The 19,471-nt window shown below is 46.1% G+C and overlaps 1 protein-coding gene across 1 annotated transcript in view; it reads right to left on the bottom strand.

The window, feature by feature from the left end:
* Positions 1–19,471, bottom strand: part of VOPP1 (VOPP1 WW domain binding protein) — a 101,404-nt gene that overhangs the window by 48,616 nt on the left and 33,317 nt on the right. The window contains 1 exon segment of the mRNA NM_001131600.1: positions 1,691–1,749. Within this exon segment, the coding sequence (NP_001125072.1) occupies positions 1,691–1,749 (59 nt within the window).

Raw genomic sequence — 19,471 nt, 5'->3', positions numbered from 1 at the left:
CCCCAGCTCTGACAAAGCTGATCTATAAAACAATTGGAGAAACAGGTTTTTAAGGAAGAGTACACAGAAGGAGGCGAAAGGTCCACATTTGCGCAAGAAGCTGAACAAGGAAATAAGGCGTACTGATGAAAATTCATTACACTGAGAAGAACCAAAATATTTTCTCTTCCTGTTATCCCACAACCACCTCTCTTCAACCTGACAATTCTGTAATTACAGCCCAAGTCCTTATGCTGCTGCTTTATTTTCCAAGTGGGGTCTGTCTTTCCGCAGCTGCAGAGGCTTCCTTCCAGGGCCCCCACGCCACGGGGCACACTGACTCCTGCTTGTCAGTATGAAACCAAGATGACGAACATGGCCAGCTTCCGCGTGCTTTACCCCCCACTCACAGATACACAGCCCTTCCCTCCTACACTGGGCTCCTCAAGAATGACAGGTAAGAGGCTGGGCGAGGTGACTCACACCTCTAATCCCAGCACTTTGGGAGGCCAAGGTGGGCAGATTGCTTGAGGACAGTAGTTCGAGACCAGCCTGGCCAACATGGTGAAACCCCATCTCTACTAGAAATAGAAAAATTAGCTGGGCGTGGTGGCACACGCCTGTAATCTCAGCTACTAGGGAGGTTGAGGCACGAGAACTGCTTGAACTCAGGAGGCAGGGACTGCAGTGAGCCGAGATTGTGCCACTGCACTCCAGCCTGGTGACACAGCAGGACTCCATCTCAAATAATAATAATAATAATAATAATAATAATAATAATAATAGTGACAGGTAAGAAAAATGTATGTTCTGGCAGATTAAAAAAATAACCCTTTTTCCTATTATTATATATCTCCTATCCAATTACCCTATATGCTAGAATACAGTGTTTCTGCTAGACTACAATATATATGCCTGAAGAATCTCAGGTTTTACAAAATTCAACACTAAAAATAATAGAGCTTTCGGGAAAATTTGGTTAGGGCATTCGACTCAATACCTAAGGAACTTCAAAACAGAATCAAAAACAGTGACTGATAACCTGGAGAGTTAATGTGGTCACCGAGGCAGGTGGCTCCACAGGGCTGGTGGCTACCACAGCAGATATTACAAACACATGAAAACGACAGGAAGAAAATGCAGCAATGCCCTCATTACAGAAAGACTGGCAGACACTGACAGGGCACTGGAAGGATTATAACCCATTCTGAGCCAAGAGCCACGAGAGGCTGTGACAGCAGCTCTCTGGCAAGGAGGCCTCAGAGACAGGCGATCATCGTGATCTCCTACACATACGCACAGACACACACACACTGTCACAGTGGCTCCGCTGAGGACTGTTTCTTGTCCCGCTCAAGGTCATAAGTCTGCTCCTTTGATCCTTGCTCTCTTTGCCTAGGAAAATGTGTATAAGCCAACATAACATTTGCCTTCCACAGACATCTCGCCCCCTTTAAACCCTCACATGTGAGCTCACCTGCACCACAGAACAGGGCACAGGATTTCAGGCTGTCCTCAGCGTAACTGGTTTGAGTGGGCCAGACACCACGGTGAGGTCACCTGCTCATCCCCCAGCGAGGCAAGCCTGGCACCACAGCAGAGGCTGGGCCACGCCGGGCTTTCCCCATCCCACACCCAGAACTTTGGCAAGACAATTCCCAGAGAAAGGTGTGGCCACAGAATGAAACCACAGAAAGGTGCAAATACTTACATATAATAGGTTGGATAGAGTCCTTCAAAATACCAGCAATGCTTTTTGGCTTCTGTGCACTGCAAATAGAAGCAAGAAAAAGTTTGTCAGTACTCAGGAATCTGCATGTTGTTGAGAAGCTCTCACAAAGGCAGCAAAGAAGGATGAGAAGACACAGCTTAACCCATGAAAAGCTGGGATATCGGGGCAGACAATGCATTACAGGGAGAGCCGCCCCCTTTCTCATGACTTTCTATTTCTTTAAAACATCTATTTTTCTATTTTTTCGTAGCCTTTCACATCTCTATATACACTGAGTGTCAGCATTTTATTAAAAAGGTAAATTAAAGACAATCCACTGTTTAAAATGTACTTGGTATGATACTTCAGATCACACAAGAATGCTAGAAATAAAGCACTGCAAAGATTGCCACTGCCCGCCAATTTCTGTTTTAGAAAGACATCTCCAATAGATTTAGCATTTCTAGAGCTGTATATTTCAGAACATGCTAAAGCCGCATTCCGACCTACGTCTGCAAGATGCTGCAAGTCACGGTTCACTCGTTGCCCTCTCATGTGCAGGAAGAGAAAGAAGGAACAAGGAAAGAGAATGGGAGCCTCTCCTGGGCTTTCCAGGTAAGTCCAGCTCCTAAAATCCCAGAGGCAGGGCCCAGCCCCACAGGGCAGGGCAGGGCAGGGTGCGCACAGGCATCGGAGCAGGGGCCAGATGCCACCTGGAGGCTCTCACAAGCCTCCAGCAAGTGAGGCAGGCCAGCACCCCCACTGCTCAGGGAGCTCTCTATGCAGAGATGCTCTTCCTATCTGAACAAGGCTTTTCTAAAATTATTCCATTCATGCTGTCATTTTTGTTTTACATTCACAACTTCCTGCCTCCATGATCTAGTTTATTGGCCCCCACGTGTAAATAAAACCTTCAAAACATTATGGTGCAAAGCTCTCAGCAGCAGGAACACTGGCAAAGGCACGGCAAACAAAGCTTTCTTTGGGCGAGGCAGGGCCGTCCTGCCCAAAGCCCCTTCTCCGGTGGGAGGGTGGCTGGATCAGCTCCCTCTTAGCCTGTCCACAGCCCCAGCAGGTGTACAGCAATGCCCTCCTGCCACGATTGCCCTGCAGCTGGAATGGAGTTAGAGACAGGCCCCACATCTACAGTGGCATGCCATGGGAGAGGTGAGTGCCAACGTCACGCCAGCGACATTCGATGGGTAATGAAAATGACATGAACCCCTGGATTTTGGAGAATGTGCTTTAAGACACTCAGAAGCATACTCAGGCAGCCTGGAGTGACCTAGTTTTATTAATGGAAAATGAGTTTTATTTAGACTAGGTTAGCTCCTGTCCAGTTTAAGAAATGAAGCTCAGACAGCTGACAAAATCAATTTATTTTGGCACAGAAGAGCAATTTCAGGTCTCTGCCCCAAATTATAATTCATTTCACTAGAATCTTCTGTGACAAACAGGGAAACCAGGTCTGCCTTCCATGTGTCACTTTAAACGGGTCTCCCTTATTCTCCATCACCGCCACCGACAGCCAAACATTCCTGGAACCTGACACTTAAGTTCCACACAATCAAGAAGTGAGGCCAGGGAACATCAGAACTCAAGCCTGAAGCCCCCCACCTGCCTGGGGCCTGGCTGCTCCAGGGCTGCTCCGCAGAGACAGGCCACAGCCACGCAGCCAGAGCCAGGCGCACGGGCTGGCACTGGAAATAAGGACAGGCTCTGGCCTCCACAGAGGCCTTTTCTGCAATTCCTCTTGGTCTAAAGCATTCCCAGATCCAAAACGGCCACTTGATACTCTGGCAGCACATCTCCATCACTAATGCATTGCATTTCAGAAAGGACTTTTTCTTCCAATCAGACAAAATAATGCCGCACTTCTGAATGCACGTTGTCTCTGGGATACAGGTATATGAGGAATACCACTTTACAAATTTAAGGCACCAGGGCCCTTGGTGGGTGTCTTCTTCTGGGTCACACAGCTTCTCTGTGGTGGCAAAACAGAGAGCCCCCAGCGCAGTGTCTTCTGGACTCACGAGAGCTCCCCTGAGGAACCCACTCTGCCCACCTCCAGCAAGAACAAAGGCCTCTGAAAACTGGTGTGAGATGATCCCCAAGATACAGTGTTAGTGAAAAAGCATAGGCAAAAACAAAAACATACGTCCAGTATGCCATCCTTGATGCAAAAGGAAACGTGTACATTTGGCCTGCTTTACACAAAAAGAATCATAGTTTGCACACATCAAACATCACATAGTTTGCAAACATCACATGTATCCCATAAATATGTACAATTATTACATACCAATACTTTTTTTTTTCAAAAAAATCACAGGAAGGACAGAGTAGGTGAAAATTGATCATAAGAACTGGGTCATTCTTGTCATACCCAACTAACAGAGTCGAGGCCAGAGGGGCAAAGCACTCAGGTCATTCTCGGCAAGCCTGGCTGCTGAAACTGCCTGCCCTGACTCTCAGACTAGCTTACCCAGCCCCATCACACACCAATGAGAGCTTGCACACCAATGAGAGCTTGCCAGCTCCCCAAAACTTTACTTAGTGCCAATGAACAACTCTCTTTCAAAACAATCCCTTACATTTCTCCTTTTTATAAAACTTCCAAAGTTCTCTTTGTTTTTCACACATACTGAAGACCACCCAGTATATGGCCCAGACTGCAATGCTCACTTCCTAAACAAAATGTTTTAAATTTAGAGATTTGTCTCTGTAAAAGCTAATGAAAATGCTTACCTGTGGAGGGTGGGTGGGGTGGAGTGGAAAAGACAGGGACAAGAGCGAAATTCTTCTGAGTATATCTTTTTATGTAGTTTGACTTTTGAAATGTTTTTTCAGATAATAAAGTAGAAAGTATTTTTTAAAACCACTTCTCAGACTGAAAAGATTTATAAAAGACTATCATGACATGACCACACATGTTCCCTTTAGGCCAGGGGCAACTAAGCAGGGTAGATGCCTGTGAGGTCAGTGCTCACAGGAGACTCGCACAGACACTCACTCTTCTGGGGGCCCTTCCTGGGGCCCTCCCAGGTGAAGGGCACCATTTCCATCCTACTCTTCTTCCCGCATTTTTCTGGGATATTCCCTAACTTCAGAGCTGCCTACTTGTTGGTTACCCTTGCTCAGTTACTTGCTAACAACCTTTTATCATTTCTCACTAAGCTACCCAAATAAATCATATTTTGAAAAATTTAACCCCAGTTTGTTCCTTTACAAAAACTATTCTTAAGAAAATATTAAGGCTACACTTCTTGAAACAGAAAGCACCTTTAAACAGAGTTACCTTACATTAAAGTGTAGTTCCATTTTGTTGCTGCTGAAATTAGTGTGTTTGAAATTTGCTAATATCCTGGAAACTGCTTCACTGTTTTTGGTAGCTGGACTTTTGTAGCAGCTTTCTCCTGAGGAATGCCAACATCGTAATAATACACACATATACTATCTCACTACAGTTAATGCATGGCATGATTCCATTTGACAGCCAGATAACATGAAGAATGCAAAGTCACAGGTCTCATTATTCAACTGAAAAACGCCAAAATGAGGATGCAGAAGTCCTGATAATTGTTGTTGTTGAGGCTTTCCTTCAATAAATGCTTGCTAACTGAACACCAGGTGTCAGAGTCAGCTTGCCCAATCCAGGAGGACGCAGCCTTGTGATGGGAACGGAGACCAGGAGGTGGAGAGGCACACGCCTGCCCGAGGAGCCCAGGGTTGAGAGCCGGGTGCTGCCAAGTCGAAGTCTGATGAGAAAGGCAGTCTCTGCCTACCAAGTCCAAGCTCCAAATCCAGCACCAGCACCAGGACTCAGGACAAAGCCAGATAGCTGGAGCTGTGGTCAAAGGGGAGTTTGCCAGGGACAAATAAGAGGGATCTTCAGAGTACTCCCAATCACCAGCAGGCACGCAGATGTGGCCTCACAAGCAAGCGGGAGGAGGCAGAAAGAAGGCCCTGTGCTGGGTCACATGGAAGCACCAGAGTCAACGGGCAAAGGGGAACCCACAGGGAAAGGAGGAGCTAAAGAACCAGAGCTCTGGGTTCTGACCGTGACTGCAACCTGCCAGCCACACCACCAGCCAGTCTGGGTCTCAGTCTCCTCGTTTGTAAGAGTACGGACTCTCGGCCAGGTGCGGTGGCTCAAGCCTGTAATCCCAGCACTTTGGGAGGCCGAAGCAGGTGGATCACGAGTCAGGAGGTCAAGACCATCCTGGCTAACACGGTGAAACCTGTCTGTACTAAAAGTACAAAAAAATTAGCCGGGTGTGGTGGTGGGCGCCTGTAGTCCCAGCTACTCGGGAGACTGAGGCAGGAGAATGGCGTGAACCCGGGAGGCGGAGCTTGCAGTGAGCCGAGATCGCGCCACTGAACTCCAGCCTGGGCGACAGAGTGAGACTCCGTCTCCAAAAAAAAAAAAAAAAAAAAGAGTACGGACTCTCTTCCCTGCTTTATGAAGAAACTGAGATTGCATCAAAATGCCTGGCCAGACTAGGGCATCGTTTCCTGATCCCACACCAGCTAGCACCTCTGTCCCTAATTGTGTCGTCTCTGGAACAAACAACTTCCAAGGCTCATCTTACGTGGTACTCTATCATCTCAGCAGAAGCAATGCTACCAAACCTCTCGAGAACAAAGGTTCTAAATATGTAATGCCTTACATGTGTACAGTATTTAGTTTTCCAAAATCTCCCTAAAAGGAACAAACCTCTCTAAAAAACAAAAAAACAAAAAAAAACCTTAAAATGTATGGGAACTAAGGGGGAAAAAAGTGAATTTCCAGGTTTTATGCCCACTCTGAAAAGTCAGTCTACCCACATTTTGTGAAGATACTACTACCATGATTTCTTAAGGATCAACCATCTCTGGTAACAGAAATTATGTGTGTGAGGAGAGGTCAACTGCCTTCTGTTACCTAGCAGGCATCCTCAGTTTTCAGAACGCTGTCCTGGGCTCTGGGAAAACAGCAGCCCTGCATAAGCACCTGGGGGATATTCCCTCCGTGTGCAGAGCAGAGACAATATGCAGAGCCACATGCTTCTTGAAGAGCTCATGAAAACAGTAACATACAACTTACAAACTATGAACACGGCAGAGGGTGTGGGCTCACGAGGAAACCTTCAGGAGCAACTCCCTTGAGGGGATCAACAGTTCACACTGGAGAGGCCTGAAAGATGTCTCTGCTCAAGGAAGATTCTGGACGCCCGTGGTTCAAGGACTAGGGTATCTATAGATGTAGTTAAGCCATCCCAAATATAGTTATCCCTATTTAGGCAGGATCTAAATAAGCCCCAGAGAATAAACCCTTGCTGATCTCCATTAGTAATCCTCATAGTGACATAAATTACTCCTCCATGTGTGCTGAGTGAGGAAGGACGCAGGACAACACTGATGATGAGTGCTTCTCCCTTTTCTATCCCAGGCTAAAACAGAGCCGCACCACAGGCAGGCACAGCTGACTTGGCAGGAACTGAAGCTTGTGACTCTGGGACGTGAGGGAGTGGACAGCAGGGTCAAGGATCCAAAACAACATAGATTTTACCTAAATTCCACCTGTTCTGCTTTTGTTAAGTTCAGGGGATAAGGTGAGATCTTTAGATAAATAGCAGACAAACTTGCAAACCAGCAGCTCACTGACAGGACTTGTCTCACTGACCTCTGGAAAGTAAGGATCCTTATGTTACTTATCACAGCAACAGCTTTGGCCAACAGTCTGTCCCGGGCCAGAAGTCCAGGGTTTGCTTCAGGATGGTGGGACGGCCCCAAAGAAGATCAGCTCAAGGACTCCATCTTTTTCAAAAGGGAGGGGCCCCCTGCTGTGCCTCACACTGCTTCTGCATTCATCAAAAGCAGAACTTGACACACAGGCAATGAGATCCCAGCTGCTTTCAGCTTGAGCCCAATTAGAGTGGGCTCATTACACTCCGCACAGGCTGAGAACAAAGGGAGCCTCGCGGGTGCTGGCAGTCTTGATGCTCAGGACCAGGGACAGAAGCAGAGGGCAGGGAGTAGCCTGCTCAATGCAGAGAGAAAATCTATGCAGGGAATGACAGGCGATTATCTCAAGGTCTCTGAATTTCAATTAATAAATAGGACCGACCATGCTTTAAATTCCTATACTGGAATTTCAATCAGTTCCCTAAATGCTAATTACTTAATCCCCAGGTTTATGGACATTTTGTTTCTCAGGAATGTCTTATCTCCAAGAAACCTTGATTTTTTAGAGATAAGAGTATGAGGATTCTCACAAGCACCATTTCTTAGAGGGAAGAAAGCAGATAAACTCTTAAGAAAATAACAGAAAATAAAAGATCCCCCTGTCTTATAGAAGAAACCACACCTGAAATTCATACACAGCCAGCAAATAACGATCAGAGATGAGATCCGGGGATGCAGGCTGTAAACCTTAAATGAATCCCAACCACAGATCCCGGGGGAAATTCTGTCAACTCTCCTAGACTCTGAACAGCTGGTCTGCTTTACCTGCTTTCGTGTTCAATAGAAGGACAGGGGAGGAGACCTCCTCACGGCCCCTCATTCCGGTAGGTAAAAAGCCTCATCCCCAGCAGGTGACAATTAATCAGTAACCAAACTTAAAAGGTAGAAGCAGAGGAAACTATCCAAATATAATAGGGCTGATATGTTTTATCAATAAAGACTTTACATGATTCAATGAGCAAAAGAAAAATTCCAACAGGAAAAGTGATAGATATGAGAATTTTTCAAAGAAACACAAAAGGCCAATAAACCTATTTTAAGAGACAATATTCATTAATAACCAAATATAAATTACAATAGTATGGTTTTTAACCCATCAAATTGGTAATAAAAAAATTCCATAGTACCCTTTGTAGACAAGACATAAGGGAAAAAAAATCACATAATTGTTGGGAAAATAAAATGCCTCAAGAGGACAATTTTTCAATATATATCAAAAATCTTTAAAATGTACGTAATTTCAGCAAGTTTAAACAATTGAGAACAAATGTTATTTAAAAAACTAGAAATAACCAACATTTTCAAAATGGGTTTTGCTAACAAAATTATAAGACATCCAAAAGATGTATTTGTAGGTATTTACTGTCAGAATGTAGACAAACATAATGAGGAATATTTTGCTAAGAAAAAAAGGTAAATAAAATAGTACATCTAGAATTGTATTTTTTGTTATACATTACAGGAAACAGAAAATAATATGGAAGGCCATGTGCAGAAATACCAACAACTAATTATGTGTTAGTTGGTACTAGAGATGATTGTTTTCCACTATACATTTTGTTAGTCTCCAAGTTTCCTGTATGGAACTTGTACATTTTATTTTTAAATCTCTATTAAATTTTACTTTAAAATGCAGACCACTTAGTACCCAAAAAAGAAGTGAAAACTGGATATGAAAAGATATTTAAATCAGCCTGGTCAACATGGTAAAACCCCATCTGTACTAAAAATACAAAAATTAGCTGGGCGTGGTGGCGCATGCCTGTAGTCCCAGCTACTCGGGAGGCTGAGGCAGGAAAAATCACTTGAACCCGGGAGGCAGAGGTTGCAGTGAGCTGAGATCGCACTACTGTACTCCGGCCTGGGCAACAGAGCAAACTCTGTCTCAAAAAAAAAAAAAAGAAAAATATTTAAAATAAGAAAATATAACTGTTAACAAGAAAGAACATTCTCCAGCTAGGAATGAAATAAAAACTAATAGATAAAGTTTCTGAAATAATATACAAGGCTAGAAAGGGTGTACTCAAACAAATACAGAGTCAGCAATTAAAGCTGTATTCATAGAAAGTTTATCATGGAAAATGTTTATTTCATATAGTTAATTTAAAACACATTATATATATTTAATTTCAACAATGTAAAAATAAACATTCATAGGAGAAAGAATGTAACAGCATAAGCCTAAATTCACAGTGTTATATTTGGATGGTGTGATTTCTTTTTAAAATATCTCTCTACTGAAGCCTTCAATTCTGATGATAGAGGCTGCTGTGGCAAGAGACAAGGGACACATAAGAGTCCTCAATGGGCCGGGCACAGTGGCTCATGCCTGTAATCCCAGCACTCTGGGAGGCCAAGGCTGGCGGATCACAAGGTCAGGAGATGGAGACCATCCTGGCTAACACAGTGAAACCCCATCTCTACTAAAAATGGGCATGGTGGCACTCGCCTGTAGTCTCAGCTACTTTGGAGGCTGAGGCAGAAGAATCACTTGAACCTGGGAGGCGGAGGTTGCAGTGAGCTGAGATGGCGCCACTGCACTCCATCTTGGGTGACAGAGCAAGATTCCGTCTTAAAAAAAAGAAAAGAGTCCTCAATGAGTGCAAAGGACTGAATTCGCTGCGAGACCCAACACACATGTGCACCCAGGAGCTCCTACTCATGCCCGCTGAACAAAAGCGTTCTGAAAACTATGCTATCTTTTAAAACATAATTATCAATATAAATCACAATTTATGATACTTGGATCAGGTGATCCAAGTTCTAGCTCAATTTACTTAGGTTTAGTTTATACACTATAAAATCACCCATTTTCAAGATATAGTTTGATGAGTTTTAGGAAATGTATACAGCTGTGCCTCCAACACCCCAATCCAGCTTCAGAACCCTTCCTTCACTTCAGAGAGTTCCCTCATGTTGTTCTGCAGTCAATTCCAACTCCTACCCCAGCCCCCAAGCAATACTGATCTGCTTTCTATCTTTATCCATAGTCTTGCCTTTGCTATACGGTTCAATTAAAGAAAATCATACAACTTACAGTCTCTTATGTCTGGATTGTATGTTGCTGCATGTATCAGCAATTCATTCCTTTCTAGTGTTGAACAATATTCCATTCTATGAAGACACCACATTTTGTTTATCCATTCACCAGCCCATGGACATCTGGGTTGATACTGCATTTTGGCTGTTATCAATAATGCTGCTATATCCATTTGCATACAGGTCCTTGCATGGACAGATATCTTAATTTCTTGGGTACACACCAAGAAAAGCGGAATGGGTATGTACATTCCACTCCAAGACCTGGAGTGGAACTTCCAGGTCACACAGTAACTCCTTACATAACTTGTTGAGAGACTGTCAAACTATTTTCCAAGGCAGCTGCACTACTTTACCTTCCCACCAACAATTTAAGAGGGCTCCAGTCTCTCACATCGTCACTAACACTTATTATCTGTTTTTTGATATTAGCCATCTGGTACTGTACTGGTATCTCATCGTGATTTTAGTTGGAATTTCCCTAATGACCAATGATGTAGAGACTCTTTTCATTCCAGCTCAATCAGAAGGCAAAAAACAGTAGCTGCCATACATGGAATGCCTGTGATCCACTAGGTGCTTTTCATGTGAAATCTCACTTAATTAAGATCGTAACAACCCTGAGAGTTAGGTGGTTTACAAAAGAGCAAACTAAGGTCTCAAAGAGGTGAATTGACTTGCAAAGGTGACACAGGAGCAAGCTGAAAGTCGGCATTTGACTTCAGGTCTGTTGGTTTCCAAAGTCTGTGTGCTTTCTGTGGCAATGTCTAGAAGCTGCAGTTTTCTGTGTCATCATAATCCACGATCCACCCTTTGGAATGTCTGTCACATCGTGTGCATGGAACTGGAATGAGACTTATTGTAGGCATTATTTTGCTGTATAGAAGAAAACTAAAATGACTGAATCCACGTGAAAGACCCTATCTCCATGCCCCCAAAATAACCTTTTATGAGTTATTAGGAATTGTACCTTTCAGCATTCCTCAACTCTCAACACTGTCAATTACTACATCTCCAGGAGCAGAAATCAAACACAAGTGTGCCCAGCAGCTTTGCTAAGGAAACTGTCTCTGCAATCAGCATGGCCAGCCCACCAGGAACAAACCACAAGAGAAAGGAAAGGAGCAAAGTCAAGGAGCCCAAAGCCCACCAGGGTGCAAACCATGAAGCATCCTTTCACTCTCAGAAATCACTTTTTAGCTGCCAAAAATACTTAGAGGTGCCATTTTAGGCACAGAACTATATAAAATGAATATAAGGCCTGCAGCCAAAAAGGTTCATGTGACAAATTTTCCAAATGCCACAAAACATCATTCATTCAAAAAACTGATGAGTGGGAGACTTCATTAGAATGGCCTGAAAGCAGCGATAACAGATGGAAATATCAGTGCTACTGTTATCTGCTGGCAATAAATGAATATGATAAACCTTTGTTATGGGCTCAATTCCAACAAAAGCAATGAACCGGACCAAACCTTTGAATGCTCTCCTTAAAGGCCTAATCCAGAATTTTTTTTTTTTTTTTTTTGAGAGGGAGTCTCACTGTGTCGCCCATGCTGGAGTGTAGTGGTGCGATCTTGGCTCCCTGCCTCCTGGGTTCAAGCGATTCTCTTGCCCCAGCCTCCCAAGTAGCTGGGATTACAGGCACGCGCCACCACACCCAACTAATTTTTTTGTATTTTTAGTAGAGATGGGGTTGCACCCTGTTGGCCAGGCTGGTCTCAAACTCCTGACCTCAGGGGATCCGCCCGCCTCCCAAAGTGCTAAGATTACAGGCATGAGCCACCGCGCCCAGAAAAAGTCATCTTTTTTTTATGTAATTGTGGAGTGCAAGAGTAACATTATGAAAAAAAAGTCAACAGATCAGCTCTGCCACCTCCTAATCTATGATTTGGGCACCCGGCTTTGATGATCTCATATATGTCTGAGAAGAGTAACAGGCTTGTTGTTTCCAACTACTATGCCCCCAAAATGAAATAACTGAGATATGTACCAAAAGACTACTCTCCTCCAGCTGGGCCTAAATCTTGGCCAGCAGATCCAAAACTCAACCACCACACTTAAGAGAAAATATCAACTTCTTACCTTTTGCAGACAGAAATGCCCAGAAAGATTAATAAGTGGAGCAGCTTCAAGAGCAAAATGCCAAAAAATGCATAAGGATTTTTGCACTCAGGTTGTGCACTACCCTACCTATTTGACTTCTATTTTAGAAGAAAAGTGTGTTGGATTCTCTGATGACATATATTTCTGTAAATCTAGATTCTAACTGTAAAGAGCATAAGAAATTGAAAAGCTGAGATGTGACTAAAGTCTGACTAAAGGCTGAATAAATGATGGTGCCACCCACAGTTAAAGACAATGTGACTTACTAGAATAAACACACACAGCACCTGCCGCATGCCTGCTTCTGTGCCTGAACAGTGACCCAACCACGGTCAGGTCACTGAAGGTCTCTAAGCTTTGGTTCTTTGTCTACAGAATGGAGAGAGGTATTTCTGTCTTGCCTTGAGGTTTACATGAAACAGTGCATGCGAACCACCTGGCTCATGCCCACTATTCTAGGCGCCTCCTGCTAAGTCGTTACATTGTGTGCTGTGTCCATTTATTCTTGAGAATCATGGTCAAGTAAAGCTCAACCTAAAGATGCAGTTAACATTCTCTACAACCTACTTTTGTGTCTCTATGGAGAGTGAGAATATGGAACCTGTGATCCAAAATGAATCAGAAAAACAAACAAACAAACAAAAAAACAGAAGTTTAGAAACTACACTAGTTACAACCACCAGCTTGGAAATGATACCCTGGAGTGGAAAAATATAGCTCAAAGCAATCTGAGGGAGCCTCCTCCCCTTTCCATGGAAGTTTTCATGGCTTCTGGCACACCCTATCAGCATTCTCTTCCCAGGAAGGTACTGGGAAGCACTGCCACGTGTACTCCTCTCATTCCTTTTCACTACTATCAAATTCCACAGCCCCTCAATTCTGGTAATATGCATTTTCATTAAATCTGGTAATATCTAACCTGGAGTCAAAAAGCGATTTCTGGTGCTTAGGAGACTTTCTATTTCTTGTCATGAATTGATTTGTTATAAATGTTAAGGGACTAAGCTGTTACAGCAAATTTGGGGAGAAAGAGAGTCAGTTTCACGTGTTGCCCCAAAGCAGCATCTGTGTATTAGAAAATATTCAGGGAGTCTCTGGTGGTGTGGAGGCCTAAGCTAAAACCAAGAGGACTGAGAACATATGTGCCAGGAAGGTGATTTTGATGCCAGTTGTCTCTCTCCTGAACCCAATCAACTCAATATTTCTGTTTAACACAAACTCACACGAGTGCCTCCTAAAAGCTGGTTCAGTCAGCCGCCTCCAGGTCAGACCAGCGAGGATGGAGGCCGGTCACTCAGTGTTGTCTGTGAGTGCACGGAAGGGGCAGTGTGGTGCTCCTGAAAGGCCGTGCCCAAGGACAGCAGCAGAGATGCCCCTGCCTTCCCGACTCAGGAAGGGCACCACTGTCCACCCACAAGCAGCTTCCAGAGCCATCACTTATAAATATTTCTTCTCTCATTTAGATTTCCCTGTGCCAAGAAAAAAAAAAAAAACCTGCCTGCTCTGAGTCAGCCTCAGAGATGACCGTGGTTGACTGTGCTGTCTGCCATCTGCTTTTAACCACGAAAGAGGAAGCAGCTATGTGGGATACCACATCAGGGAACCTTCCGGACCTAGGGTCTCACTGCCTGGAAACTCCCCTGAGCTTCAGCTTCTTCAGATGGGAGGGACTCTGCTAACTCAAAGAACCCCTCATACTACCCACCAAAGGAAAGTCCCCATCAGGGAGACTAGCAAGGCAGGCTGAATGTAGAACGGCACTAAGGTTAGTCCTAAATCCCTACCTGGCTTTCCCTCCTCCGTCATCAACATAGTGATGGGGTGAACTTCGATGATGTTGTCTGGGGACTGACCTTCATATCCTCTGATCCTCCCAGTCTTTTCTTCTTACCTTTTCTCGTACCCAGTGTGTGGTGGGTGGGTAGGGAGGTAGATGAGTGAAAACACCCACAGGAAGGAGGATGGCAAAACTCAGGTCCAAAAGCAACAACTCTGCCTCAGTGTTGTAAATAAGCAACAGCTTTTCCACCCAAAACAACTCATTTGTGCAAGGTTACCAGCAAACTGTTCAGCTATAATTTCTAATAGCTGTCACTGTGTCCTGGCTTGTTAAAATCCGTGAAGGAAATCATTTCATGTAGCTTTTTTTTTTTTTAACGAGATGGAGAGAGAAAAGAATGGTAGCAGAGTAAAACAGCAAGTGCAAGCAGATGACAGAAATTTCTACAAACACTTAATAGACAGACATTCCTTAGGCCTAGTTCAAATATCTAAATTCCATTGGGGGACTTGGCTGTCAAAAGATAATCATCTCTTGCTTCATTTCTCATATAATTTCCTAAACCCTTGGGTCTCAGCTAGTGCAAGGTCCTGTCATGGTCACCTGTGGCTTGGGCCAATTCTCACTTCCCCTGGAGGGCAGCTGCGTGTAGGGAGCGGGGACTGCCCAAAGTTTCACTCTGACTGGAGATAAACTTAACATCATTTCTGCATTAGTCATTTAGAGCCCTGGGCTCAGTACTTTCCCCCAACTGGGTTTCTACTTTTGAGCTCGCTCTGCAATTTCCCCAAATCTGACTCAATTCTCTCTGGGCCCAGGGAGCTGTCAACAGCCACTCCTCCCCACCCATTTCTCCAGCTGTAGCCCTCTTGCAGGTGTCCTGCCCACAAAAGAAAACCAGCATACAACGCCATGCAGGGCCCACCCTGAGCTGGGGACCCTCTGCCAGTTGCCACCTGGGATCTCTGCCAAGTGCCCAGAAGAACCTCACACCAGACATCTCTAGAGCTGAGCGCTGCTCCTACCCAGTGCTCTGGACTTTGGGGAAAGTACCACCGCCTACTAGCTCACTCCAGCCACATGCTGTCCCCAGTGCCTCCTGTCTTCCCACTCCATCCACGTGGTCAAGCCTTGTCTCTCCCCAGGACATTCCTGCCTTGGCCATCAAGGAGGCCAGCGTTGCTGGCATCAAAAGCCAGGGGGTGAGCTTGCTGATGGGAGAAGAGGAGAACAGGAAGACACAGTTGAAGAGTGGTAGAGCCTGCAGCACCTGCCCCAAGACCACTGCCACATCCAAGCCTGGCCACATGGCCTCTAGTCCCAGGGCCTGGCTGGGGGACTCCTGACACTGCACCTGCCCCTAAACCTCTCAGCAGCCTTGACAAAGCTCAGGGGGTTATGCAGGGCTCTGTCAAAGAGAACAGGAAAGGAGGGCACACAGCACACCAACTCCTGCTAGAAAATCTCCAGGGGCTCCCCATTCACTGTGGGTTTCTCTTTGCTTCCCCTTGAGGTCACAAGTTCCTTTCTTCTGAATGCAATTTTATCTTCAGTGGGCTTCATTACACAAACAAGCAAAAAGAGTGGGGCTGACTGATCAGGGCAAAGCTCAGTGAGCTCAGAGGGCACTAGGGCAGGCTCCCCCTGGAAACCCTGCTGCCTCACTGAGGGTGAAGTACAGACCCCAGGGAGTGTCCTTCTGGCCTGGCCGCCCCCCATGCCATCAGCTCTTCCTGTCTCTGCCGCTCCTCCCAGTCCCCTGCCCCGCAGCCATTTCCATCCGTGCACCTCTAGAGAACCCTAGGTCTATTCACTTCCATCTGGAACACACTTCTTCACAGTTTCCACCAACGGAGCCTCAGCCTCAGTGTCACTTGGATGAAAATTTTTGAGACTTCCAGAAGGTGAGTTGTTAGTTTTCCCCTTGGGGCTCTGATTAAATTTAACTCTCAGCACTTCCGCTTACAAGGAATCTTCCCTTCTGTGAACTTATTTGGTCCTAATGAGACCATGGGAAGGAGCAGGCTGCCCTCAGCCAGCAGACATCCTCAGCACTGTGTCTGCCATCCCAGGATGCAGTCAGGGGCACTGTCCCTCTGTGCAGAGGCTGGGCAGGCAGACACCAATCTACGGCAGGTCTGAGACTATCTCCAAAGACCGTGTTCTTTCCCTGATGACAAGCGACTCTTTCCTACACCTGACCCACACTCTGTGCCAAGCGAGGATCATGCACTCAGGGCCCTGGCTCCTCCTGCAGGGTTGGGTCTTCAGGAGCTCCTGAGGAGTAAGGGCCCTGCCTCGGCCACCCTGTTGGCCCCAGTGTCTGACCCAGGCCAAGTGTTCAGGAAACCTTTGGTGGAAATGCTCATATATCCGCTTCCTCCTCTGCCTGCTCAAAAGTTGTACTTGGATTTGACTATACACCCTGAAGTGTGGAGACTGGCCCTGACTGCCAGGCTACACAGGCTGATTAAAACTCAGGCAAGGCCAGGTGTGGTGGCTCACGCCTGTAATCCCAGCACTTTGGGAGGCCAAGGCAGGCGGCTCACCTGAGGTCAGGAGTCTAAGACCAACCTGGCCAACATGGTGAAACCCCATCTCTACTAAAAATACAAAAATTAGCCAGGTATGGTGGCGGGCGCCTATAGTCCCAGATACTTGGGAGGCTGAGGCAGGGGAATTGTTTGAACCCTGGAGGCACAGGTTGTAGTGAGCCGAGATCGCACCACTGCACTGCAGCCTGGGTGAGAGTGACACTCCGTCTCAAACAAAAAAAACAAACTCAGGCAAGATTTACCACCATGAGGACAGAGAATTTAGGAGCACAATATGCTAATGGAGACAAAGAGAACTTCATTGTGTCTCTCAAAACATTTTCCTAGAGGAAGATGGGAGAGAATGAGGGCAGAGCACATGGCACACAGTGGGACTGAACAATGACACTGATATAAAAACAACTCGTGTTCACACCAAGGAGCACTGGCCCAGGCACGGAGCGTGACCACAGGGGCAGCGTATCTGCCACATGGAAGGGCGCACCATACCCAGTCTGGTTGAGGTAGGCACCCAGCCTCACTCAATAGGGCATTCAATGTAAGTGTCCACAAATGCAAGAGACAGTGAACAGAATGGCAGCCAGACCGCATGAAATGCAGAGCTCTTGAGGCACCACCAGGGGAAGGTGGGGCCTGCCTGGCCACAAAACCTAAGACTTCAAGTCATGTCTGAGAGGCTGAGAGGATTAAGGAAGGGGCTTTGGGGAGGGGCCGGACATTTTCTGACGAGAAACGCAATGCAGATGGTGAGTCCAAGATCTCTCGACCTGACCTGTCTAATTCCCTGACCCTGGTCTGTGCCTGTGTGGAAGGCTCTGCCCCTCTATCCCGGCAGCACTGACCCTGCCCTGTCCCAACCAGGCCTGCATTCACTTCCTTCGGCTGAATACACATATTTTGTACCCCGAACACCCACGGCGTGCAGCAACATCTGGGAAGCCAAGCAGGAATCTCACTGACGTCTCTCACACACCTCAGCTGGCACTCTGCCCCCACCGCTGGCTCTGGAGCAAGCAGAGGCCGACAACTCAGACCACTGACTTCGTGCTCCAGCCTTCTGGAGGAAACACATGACTGCCCACCATGCTCCTTTCCCAGAACTGAAGCCCAAACTCTGGGCCAGGCTTCACAGCAAACTGAACCACCAGCCGAGCAAGGACCTGAGCGTGTGAGCCTGTCCTTCGCATTCTGCTAGGCGGAAGGATGCAGGCAGCGCACCTCCTCTGCAGCCAGTCGCCCAAGGTCCTGTCACTGCTGGGTCCACGCAGCCCTCCAATACGGAGCACACATAAATAAAGCTCTGGCGCCCGCAGACCCTGCAGTATCCTCCTCTGTTGAGTGGTGAGAACATCTACCATGGAGGGTGCTACAAGGATTCAAGAAGCCAGCGTTTGTGACAGTGTGAAAAGCAGGTCCGGCCCCCAGGCCCAGGCTTCCAAGGAGCATGCACTTCCCACAGCCCCCACTTCCCCTCCAACTTCCACTACTCCAAACCCATGAAAGGGGGAACTGCCCACAAAAGTTCATTCTCCCCCAAACCACTTACTAAGTGCCAAGTGGCCCCACCAGGCAGAGATGGAGGCCAGTGTGAATCTGGGCTGTCTCCTGCCCACCTGCCATTCCTCTCCACCAGCCAGCGAGGAGGCCCCAGGAGCCCCCATTCAGCTCACACACCCAGACCCAAACATTGCCTCCAGCCTGGCCCGACCACACTAAGCTGCCCTCTGCCTCTCCCACCTTAGGGCTTCGAGACACCTCTTTCACCAGCTGAAGTGGTGGAAAACTCTTCCTGCTGATCCCCTCTAGAGACCGTTCTCATTGCAGAAGTGTTTCTGGAACATGAAGTGTTGCAAAGTCAGTCTATTTTGCTACAAACCACCCTGAGTAGCGATTTGCAAACACTGTCCCTTATGCAGTCCGCACTTGGGAACTCTCTTCTCCAACTGAGCTACACTCTCTGGTCCTTCTCTAGGTCCAGGTAAAGATGTAGCCACAGTCCTTCCAGTCTGCAAAGCATTATGAAGCCGCAAAGAATAAATCCAACATCTTATTCAGACTTATTCTTGAAATGAACAACGTTTCGTTCTTTGCTAACTCCATGCTCAAATACCCTCTCAAAATCTAAACACAAGCCCTTCCTGCCAGGCTACACAAACCACACAAAAAGAACAACCCTGTGGTCCAAAGACTGAGGATTCCACAGTCCAACTGAGGATCACTGTAAACTGCTTTACATGGTTTAATGACAAACATAATAATCCATCTATACAATCTTGCAAAAGCACAGAAGACAGATACCCAAGATTTTCCCTGAGCATTGTGTGTAATGACAAAAACAGCTACAAACGACTTAGCTGTTCATCAAGAGAGGGTGGATTAAAATGAGTCATGACCATTCCTATAAAGGAACGCTTTGTAACTCCAAGGGGAATGCTTTGGGTTTGAGCTGCTGATGAGGAAACATCTCCAAGCAACATTTCTTTAAAAAAAAGGAGAAACAAGATGCAGAACACTGTCTATAATATGAACCCATCTGTCTACTTTTAACCAAATATTTGGGTATACAATCTTAAA

Source organism: Pongo abelii, chromosome 6 (assembly GCF_028885655.2).
Source record: "Pongo abelii isolate AG06213 chromosome 6, NHGRI_mPonAbe1-v2.0_pri, whole genome shotgun sequence".
Taxonomy (NCBI): domain Eukaryota; kingdom Metazoa; phylum Chordata; class Mammalia; order Primates; family Hominidae; genus Pongo; species Pongo abelii.
This window is presented reverse-complemented; position numbering and strand designations above follow the sequence as displayed.